This window comes from Sapajus apella, unplaced genomic scaffold, assembly GCF_009761245.1.
Source record: "Sapajus apella isolate SASKATOON/1434 unplaced genomic scaffold, GSC_monkey_1.0 scaffold86, whole genome shotgun sequence".
NCBI lineage: Eukaryota > Metazoa > Chordata > Mammalia > Primates > Cebidae > Sapajus > Sapajus apella.
In genome coordinates this window covers 6,855,830-6,865,807 of record NW_022437026.1, presented here as the reverse complement: position 1 = coordinate 6,865,807, position 9,978 = coordinate 6,855,830, and the positions used below count along the sequence as shown (strand labels likewise).

General features: G+C 47.9%; 1 protein-coding gene across 2 annotated transcripts in view; it reads left to right on the top strand.

Annotated features, from left to right (window-relative positions):
- Nucleotides 1-4,873, top strand: part of ANO2 (anoctamin 2) — a 391,299-nt gene extending 386,426 nt beyond the window's left edge. For both annotated transcript variants that reach the window (XM_032254535.1, XM_032254534.1), the window contains 2 exons: nt 1,865-1,970; nt 3,960-4,873. In XM_032254535.1, the coding sequence (XP_032110426.1) occupies nt 1,865-1,970; nt 3,960-4,229 (376 nt within the window). In that variant the 3' untranslated portion in view covers nt 4,230-4,873. The remainder of the gene's footprint in view (nt 1-1,864; nt 1,971-3,959) is intronic.
- Nucleotides 4,874-9,978: the final 5,105 nt, after the last annotated feature.

Genomic DNA, 9,978 nt, shown 5'->3' with positions numbered 1-9,978 from the left:
TGTGTGTGTGTGTGTGTGTGTGTGTGTGTGTGTGTGTGTGTGTGTGTGTAGCACCCTCCTCTGGGGGTCTCTAGAAGCGTGAGATAAATTGCCTTCTGCTGTGGCCTCCTATCTGGGGGCAACAGGAGGTAGGTGAGTCTGAGGTTTTTCCCACCCCAAGATGTCCTTATTCATTTAGCCATGCTCTCCCTCTCTCCCATCAGCAAGGATAATATGGAACTGGCCGTGTTTCTGTCCTCAGCTGAGGATGGTTATAATGAATCCCGTGGTGCTCCACTGGGCTGCAGTTAGCTTTGCTTTTCATCCGGATGTCAAACCAAGCTTGCGGCAGCTGTGATCAGCTGTTGGGACAGGGGGAGTCGGGCAGGGAGGGGGTAGCTCCTGGCCTCCTGCCAAACCCTAGCTGAGTGCTCAGTGGCCGCCTCTCAGCTGCGTCTTTCTGCTGCTATCACTGTGCCCTTCTTTATCTTCCTGTGTCCATCTCTTTTCCTCCTTCTCTTTTTCTCCTCTCTTCTTCTCTCATCTCTCTTTGGGCAATGGGAAACAAGCAGACTTTTATATGGGCCTTTTAGAGCAGGTAATTCATTTATGGCAGGGGAGAGGACCAAAGAGCATCCACGTCTGAATGCTTCCCCCCCTTGGTAAGGTACTCTGTGGTAATGGGAAGAAACCCCAGATTCAGTCATGTGTTCCTATCAGTTCCTATTCAGTTCGTGTTCCTATCCTGACTGCACCTTTACTGATCATGAGACCCTGGCCACACACCTCGGCGTCTCCAAACCTCAGGTTCCTCCTATGTTAGGCTGGGGTAACAGTGCCTGCCTGAGAATGTCGTAGTGAAGGTGAAATGTGAAACCTTCCAGAAAAGCCCTTTGCTCAGGGACTGACCTGGGCACAGTCCCTACCTGCCTTCCTTGGCAGTGACTATCACTGCTTGGTGGCCTCACACCGCCCATGTCTTCCTCCAGCCCAGGACTTGCTTTTATTGAGCAGCAAAGATTTGTTGAAATTCCATGGAGAAAATGGTTCCAGGAAGGGTCATAGATCTAGTACCAGCCCCTTGTCATTTTTCCAGTCTTAGAAAAATGAGTCTGAGAAAATGAGCTAGTTTTCACATGAATCATTCTGGAATGGGGGTGAAAAGGGTGAGGGAAAACCCAAGGCTTCTCTATGGGTCTGAGAAAGAGGCATGAGCTTAGGTCAGGCATTAACATTTTGTTTCAACCGTGCAGACAGATCAGGAAGATGATTAGCAAAACAGAATACTGAGGGACTGTGATATTTAATGAGGCTCCCATCCCAAATTCACTCAGCCTCCAGTTTGGTCTGGATAAACCTTCTTTTTGGTTCACCAATGCATCCGAGAAGCAAGGCCGGCTCCTCTGGTGGCCGTAGTCCTGAAGCAGCTTGAAAGGGAAGAAGCCCAAGGCTGCCTGCTGGTGCCTGCATCTGCCCCAAATCCTGGGCTGCAGAGCATCATGCAGGGTGTCTGCATCTCCCCTACCCTCGCAGAGGCCACAGGCTGGCGGGAGGCCCAGGTCGACCCACCGGCCTGGTCTACCCTCAGATGCCCTGGGCTCCTCGGGGAGTTGAAGCTTGACACCAAAGTAAGCTTTGGGAGCTATTGGAGAGAGTAGAAACATCTTTTTGGGACATTTCTAGGCCAACCGTGGCTTTTTTGAACTTTAGTCATTTTTGGACATTTGTTGGTTAGGCCATAGATTCCCCCCACTTCCCTTTAGTTCCCACGTCAGCACCAAGGGCGTGCCTGATGCTCCAGCCTGCCCTTGAGGTTTCATGCAGAGAATTACCATCCTGTTCTCTATCTCCTCCCCATCTTAACACCGCATTTCTCTTCGGGCAGGTTTAAGGATTACCGAGAGCCGCCCTGGGCCCCGAACCCTTATGAGTTTTCCAAACAGTACTGGTTTGTTCTGTCCGCCCGTCTGGCTTTTGTCATAATCTTCCAGGTGAGTTGCTGGCATAGAGACCAGCTCATTCGAATCCAGGCTGCAGGGGTAAGGACACTGCACTCATTGCTTGCACCTCCCTCCAGGTTCCCGTGGTACCCTGGGGCATAAGATAGCTTCACGTGTGGCAGGCGGAAGTGAGGGCTCCTTTCCTGGGTGAAGCAGGAGGACTCTCGAGAGGGCTTTCTTTAATGGGTGGACTTTGTAGACAGAAAATAAAACACAGAGTAAGGTTACAAGACAGAAGTGGAGTAAGTTGCAGTGTGGAGATGGATTCCTGTTTAAACCTGAGGCAAAAAATGGAAAGGGGGAAGAGCCACTGAAACCAGAGTCCCAGCCTGGGGCAGACAAACGGCCCCATCTCATCTCTGCAGCCACGAAAGAGCTCAGGCCTGGAACCTTTCTTCTTGCACTCTGGGCTCCCTCCTTTGTTAGCGTTGTTTTAGCCACTGAGACATCTGGTGGGAAGGGCCCCCAGAGCCATCGAGCCATCCCTGAATGAATAGCAAACTCGAACCCAGTGATTCCTATCTGAGACAATAGCCACAGCTCCAATTGCATCACTGAGATTCTCCAAGCTCGAGGGCCTCCAATTCCCACTCTGGGTGCCCCCAGTCTTCAAGCAGGGCTAGAGAACAAGCGCAGATCCTTTTCTCTTCAGCTCCCTCAGGCTTTTGTATTCCCTGAAGGCTGATCTCTGGGGGGCTCTAAAGTATCCTGCCGCCAGACCCCAGCCCAGAAAGTGGAGAAGCCCATCGGCTAGTCTTTCACCTAAAGAAGACAACCATTCTTCCTCTGGAGAGATGGGGCTGATACGTTTGAATGATCGCTCAGACATCCCCTGCTGCCCCACCCCTAGGAGCCTCCTCACTTTCACATGTGTCACATGTCACATTTCACTCCCACCGGAAGGAGTGGATTCAGAGGAAGAGTGTGTGACTTGGTGAAGCAGCTTGCAAGTACCCAAGATGCCCAGGAGCCTCTGGCAGCAGAAGTTGGTGCCCAGCATCTTCCCCTGAGCCCCTAGGAACAAATAGGGTTCAAGGGCTCAGTCCCAGTCCCAGAGGGGAAAGCACGTGAGCATGTAACTGGCAGCCAGAGAACTGTATCACAATGGGAGGCGGTGTATTGGGTAAAGCTGGGTGAAGTGTGGCTTGGGGAAATGGATGGGAATCGGATGCATTCACTGAGCCATGCCAGGCACTGTTGTCATGTATTCATTCACTGAGACAGTAAGTGCTCCAGGGAAATGTAGTCCTAGCCTACTGTGTGTACCAGCAAAGGGATGTGACTTAGCAGCCAGAAGGAGCACCACTGCAAGTGTGCACCAAAGCCGAGACTTGCTCGAGGCAAGCTGGATGCAGGGATTCCCAGACAGGCAGGGTTAGCTGGGGCGGCTGCAGTACATGAGAGTGGTCTAAGGTCAATGTCAACAGTGCGCGGGGTCAGCAAAGGCCCAGAGTTAATGCAAAAAAGTCCGTCTCTAGTGTAGAGGATAGAGAGAGCCAGATGGAGGGAGAGGAGGAGCAAGTGGCACAGTGACAGCCCAGGAGAAGCCACTGGGCTTTGTGGCCACTCTCTAGAAAGCCACTTTCCGTTTTCTAAAGCAGGGAGGGCCTGGAGGCTTAGAGGCCAGAAGCAAGAACTGGACATGTGGGGGCACTCTGAGGACAGCGTAGGGGCACAAGTCCTGGTGAAGGGAGGAAGCAGCAGCTACTCATGACAGTGCCCTGCTCTGCGCCAGGCGCTGCTGCAGATGCTCCACGTGTATTAACCCATTTCATCCTGACAACCACTCCAGGGTAGGCACTGCTGCCGTCCCATCTTATTATGGGTGAGGACACCGAGGTAGAGTTATGCTCATTGGCTGTGATCACTGGGCTGGTAAGTTGCAGAGCCAAGATTGACACGGAGGCATTCTGCTCCAGGGTTGCCACCCCACCAGCCCAGGCCTCTCCACTCTGCACCTCTCTCCTTGGCTTTTCACAGAACCTCGTGATGTTCCTGAGCGTCCTCGTGGACTGGATGATTCCAGATATCCCCACAGACATCAGCGACCAGATCAAGAAAGAGAAGAGCTTATTAGTAGACTTCTTCCTGAAAGAGGAGCACGAGAAGCTCAAGCTGATGGATGAGCCGGTGCTGAGGAGCCCAGCAGGTGGGGATCGAAGCAGGAGCCGGGCAGCCAGCTCAGCACCCTCAGGCCAAAGCCAGCCGGGCAGCGTGATGTCATCAGGCTCTCAGCACACCAACGTGTGAGCAGCCTGGCCTCCTGCAGAGGAGGGCACGGCAGCAGAGACACGCACGTGCATACAAGCATGTTCCTACACCCACACGGCGTGCTGTCTGTCTGCAGGGAGCTGGCTTGATGGGGTCTTGAAGAGGGAGTGTGTGTAAAAAGGCAGAGCCTGAGAGAAAGAGTGCAGGAAGGAAGAGAAACGATGCCACATCTCAGAAACTTCACGCTTAGGTTTCTTTTAGGTCCTCTTTTAAGCTGTATCCTTTTGAGGGATTGGAACCCCTTTGGGGTTTCTTCACCCCAGAGTTCTCAGGCATCGTGAGCATTCCCATGTGCCCTGGGGTGCCCTCTTGTACTTCACCATCATTGGTGACTTCAGCCGGCTGCAGGAGAAATGCATTCAGGAGCGCTACATCCCCGCCTGCTACCACTACGAGAAAGCGGAGGCACTTGCCATGGGGCTGCCACAGTCCCAGCAGATGCAAATTAAGCTGCAGGGCTGAATGGTGCAGCCACCGGACCTGAGAGTGAGGCACAAAGGTCCAAACCTGGGCTTGTCTCCAGTGCATGTCACAAGGATGCTTGGAGCTGAATGCAAGTAAACATCATTTTACGAAAGTTCAGATTTAAAATAAAATAAATGGACGCATTCTTTATAAAGATGCATCTGTTGTCTTTGGTGTCCTGTCTCTCTCTCTCTCTCCCTTTCCTTCCTTTCCTTTCCTTTTCTTTCTTTTCGATATTTATTGAGCTTCTACTATGTGCCAGACACTGTTATCAGACTAGAGATACAGCAGCGGATGAAGGAGACAAAACCCCTGCCTCATGAAGCTTACAATCTGGGGAAAGACAGGCGATAGGCTAATAAATGTCCAGTGTTTTGGATAGTAATAAACGCTGTGGAGACATATCAGGTAAGACAAATAGGAACTGTGAAAGCCCAGGAGGTAAGGAGCTTACCATTCTAAATACAATTTAATGAAAAACCCTGGATGGTGAAGAGGTTATATCTGGCAATAATAACATAGTCAATCGGTAGCAGCTTCCCAGAGCTCTATGCTGAGATCATCATGTAAAGCTGACCAAACATCACTCATCATTGCCATTCATACCCCTCAGGCCCACCTGCTGCCCAGAAATCTGCTGTACGATCGCTTCATCCTAGGTCCTTGCAGGTCAGCCTGACTAGAGTCCACCGGAATGCCTGAGTGGAAGCTGCAGGGGGAATGGTACTCCAGAGGAAAAACGAGGGCTATGGTTGTGCTCTTTCAGCACACCTGGCAATGTGTGGGCCTGTAGGTGCTGGCTGGTCACCAGAGCTGCCCACCACGTTTTTGGTTTCCTCGTAGGAAACCAAACATGCAGAATCGCACTGACTGCCAACACTTGCTCAGGAAAGAGGCTTCTTTTGTGGGGATAACAGGACACAGATACAGCTCTTAGTGAGAGCAGTAGGCTAACATGCTCCAGGCCACTCCTGTACAGGAAATCTTACAACCAGTTTTAATTTCCTCTCATCTTAATGTGCAAACTTAACCACTTGAGCTGAGGTGCAAACTGCAGCAGTAGAGAACATTGCATCATCGGACAACACGCTTCAGCTGATTTGGGGAGAGTGCGGTGATCAGTGGGAGGAAGATGTTATTTCAAGGAGCATTGATGACATGGAGATTCCAGGCCTATCAAAGGAAGCAGTCCCCAGGGATGACTGCCAGTGTGGGTGGTGTTGACATTTGCAGGAAGCAGTGACAGTCTGTGGTCAAGGTCGAGGGCTGCCTCCACCACCAAGACACCCACTTGGCTCCAACGTGCCATCTCCAGGCCCATTGGCTGCTCATGGCTGGTTCAGGACACATCCGTTTTTCTTCCTTTTCTTTAAATTAAAATAATTTTTGTATCATCATAAAGGTTAAGCTTGCATACCTTGCAAGAAATACTCAGATAGTCCAACAAACTATGAAGCAAGTAAAATCACCCACGATCCCCAAATCTATAATCAACATTGGCACTTGCTGTGTCTTTGAGACTCTCGTTCCCCCTCACACACATCTAATTTATTTTAATCACAGTTATGCTATTTTAAAGCAGAAAAGTATCTGAGACAAGTCTGAACCAACTTGGAAAATTATTTTGCCAAGCTGAAGGACATTCCCAGAAGGAAAGAACATGGGATCACAGAACGTCTGTGGTCTCTGCCTTTTTCTGAAGATGACGTTGAGGGCTTTGGTATTTAAAGAAGAGGAGTGGGCTGGAGGGGTAAGAGGGGGTGTGTGAGCTCATTACTGAATCCACATTATAAGGGAAAAGGAGCAGGTAGGAGAGCGGTCGATCATGTGTGTTTTTGGTACTCAGTAAATCAACATTTTCCATAAGATAAGGTGAACATCGAGTCCCTGTGGAGATCTATAGCCTTTTCTCTGGAACTCTCTTCTTAGGAGCAAAAGGAAAGGCAGCTTCTTGCATGACTCAGCTTTGAGCTTAACTTTTTCGTTTTGGCAGAGCGCACTGGGGTTCTGAGTTTTTATTTTCCCTTCACGCTATATATGCTGTCTTGCTATCTTTTTTTCACTTCATGTATCTCATCAGTCCTTTTATTTCAGTAAACATAGATTCATTCAAAAGTATGACTGAGCCCCTACTATGTGTCAGCCTCTGTAAGGTGCTTTGGATACATCACCCAACAACACACAGATTCCTGCCCTCAGGAGCTTATGCTCTGGGTGTGGGTCAGAGAGACAGAGCAAACTATTAAGGCACAGTGTGTCAGAAGGTGATCACTTCTGTGCGGAAAGAAAAAGACGAGCAAGGCAGGGGTACTGGTGGTGAGGGTGCGGGCTCTCTCGGTGCCTCCTTCAGGAGCTCCAAGTGTTCAGCTCTCTGGCAGCCCTGGAACCCAGTCGTTTTTGGTTTTTATGGAAGCTTCATTAGTAGGCAGGATTCATTAAATCACGGCCCACCGACGAGCAGCAGCCCCTCTCCCCTCTCCAGATGTGGACGGTGGGGCTGAAAGTCTCAACCCTCTAACGCTGCCTCAGTCTTTCTGGGGACCAGCCCCGTTCTGAAGCTACCCAGGGTCTGCCAGCCATCAGTCGACTCATTGGCATACAAAATGACACTTTCCGTTGGGGTTCCACTGATTTTAGGAGTTGTATGTCAAGAAACAAGGATGAAGATGAAATATGTACTTCACCATATTACAGACCATAGATTTACACTCCGGAGGGATTCAACTTTCTTCCCCTCTTCCACTAGAAGTAATACAGGAATTTTGTAATTTGCCCCCATCCCACGCCTGAAGTCTCAGTAGCACTCATGCTACTCGCCAGACAACCAGATGTGACTGCATTGCCCCAGCAGTGTCAGGGGTTTGGGCCAAGTAAGGAGAACCTTCCGAAGGACTTGCTAACCTGGCACTTTTAATTTAAAAATAAAGCTAAGAATAAAGGAAATAATGAAATTTTTTTATTCCATTGTGACTTGCTAACCTGGGTGCACTTTTAATTTAAAAATAAAGCTAAGAATAAAGAAATAATGAAAATTTTTTATTCCATTGTGACATGCAAAAAAAAAATTGTGAGCAAAAATCTGAAACACTGAAGAAAGAAAAAGAAATTGCTCATTATCCAATTCCTCCTTTCTAGAAATAATAGTAGCTAATATTTAGGGTTAAGGTTAATTGTGTCCCTGTGGTGTATGTACGATAGCATACATTGATTTGGAACAGCATTTATTTTGTTTAATTAAAGTGATTCATGCTCATTGAAGAACACTGAGAAAATGCAAGAAGTAAAATATCAATTAAAAAGTTTAAATTACCTGAAGTTTTACCTCCAAAAACTAATTTGCAATCAGTCTTTTTGTGTTGTTGTTCACATATTTTCATGTACAATTGCAGTCACTCCACACACACTAACTTTTAGACTTAGTTAACGAGAAGCATCTACCAGCCCCATGTAAAGGCTATTATGAAGGGTTGATTGACAAACAGTGTCTGTCACTGAGTGGTTTCACCAATCTTTTCTTATGAAAAGCAAAAATAAATGGAATCGACTTGATGGTTGATTCAAATAAATAATCTTGGGGGTATTTTTCTTTATGTGCTCTTTGTGAAAAAGAATAGCATAAAAAAGGATGAGGCTTTCCTTCACGTGTTCTCCTTCACAGCCCTTCCAGATTTTCCTGGCCTACTATATCCCACTTGTGATGATGGAATTATTCTATCCTCAAGAAAGCTTTTAAAAATGAAGAAAATTATCATTAAATCTCTGCTCAATAAAATAGCCTGATTTTGCTTTTCTGTGAGAGAAATGGAAATCTTCTATTTTGCTAATCCTCCCAGCCCAACGTTCTAACTCTGTAAAAAGGCTTTGTTAAGAAAAATAGAAAGGGAATGTGTCAGTCACCCTTCTGAGTGGTCATAAATTGTAGTAGGACATTCTGTTAGACGCAGGAGGAAGATAAGGGGCAATGTCCCGGGAGAATCTTCCACCGGCCAGTGCACTGGGAGGAGGGGGTAGGGGCCTGGGAATTCACGCAGTTTTCAAAGGGAAGGAGCCTGGCCTCTCCAGTTCCTGGGTGGCGACCTGGGATCCACTCTGTGAGATGGGGATCTGTTAACAGGAACCCCTCTCGCTTTGCTGAGAGATTCTTTCCTTTTCACCCAATAAACCCTGCCCTACTTACCCTACAATGTGTCCACATGCCTAAATTATCCCGATCATGTGACGAGAACCGGTTTTTTCTTTTTTTCTCTTACAATTCCAGCAGTTGTGGAAGGTATTTCTAGGAGCAAGGAAAAGAAAGAGATGGGAAACCAAGGAGCCAATCTTTGCTCCATGGCTTCTTTGAAATATATAGCCGTGCAGGGTTTGTGGTTAAAACTGAATTAGGAAAACTCTTTGGTCTTTTTATGTTGTCATATCCATCCCTTAGCTCACCTGAGCATGCTTTCAGGATGAAAAACATTAATAAGGTGCTGTTAAGGATACCACCAAAGTCTCTCAGGACTTAGGTGCTCCTTCCCCAGCTGGTGATGGCCACAGGTGAGTGTCGCTCTGGAATTGCCTCAAGTGTAAAGGAATGTCACTGTCCCCCTCCGGGGCAGCCCACATCCAGTAACTCAGCACTGCACGGGGATCAGGCCCACTTTGCCTTGATTTTAACTCTAAAGGCTGCTCCCGCTGCAGAGCTTTCTGCGGGATTGGCTGAGGACTTTGTCACAACTTACTGCAGTTCAACTTCTCCCTCTGCTTAATTCTGCTTCCCTCACTAAGCGCATGCCCCAGTCATCTCTCGCATGCAGGATCTGTGGGTCTTAGACTCTGCTTTCCAGAGAAACTGACCTAAGACACAGGGTATTTGGGTGGTATATTCTCTGAGCATATACATCTCTGAAATTGCTTTTATGTTGGAACAATGACTTGACTGATTTACCGTTCTCAGGTCACCATCCCTCCTTCAAAACATTGTGGCTATGGTGATTAATCCATGCTCTTCTAGGATTTCAGAGGAAGAGCCTCTGGAAGAAGCCTGATTGATAAGCCTTTGTAAGCCTTTTCTCTCTACTGCTTTGGTGCTAGCAGGGTTTTGAAATTTATTCTTGTAACTCAAAAATTTCACTGGGATGTGTCTCCATGTGAGTTTCTTTTATTTAATGTGCCTAAAATGTAACGATCATATATGTCTGCAGTCACTTATTTTTCATCTCTGAAAAGTATTCTTCCGGTACAGGAATGGATTTCAGCATATCTATTCTGACTGTTTCAGATA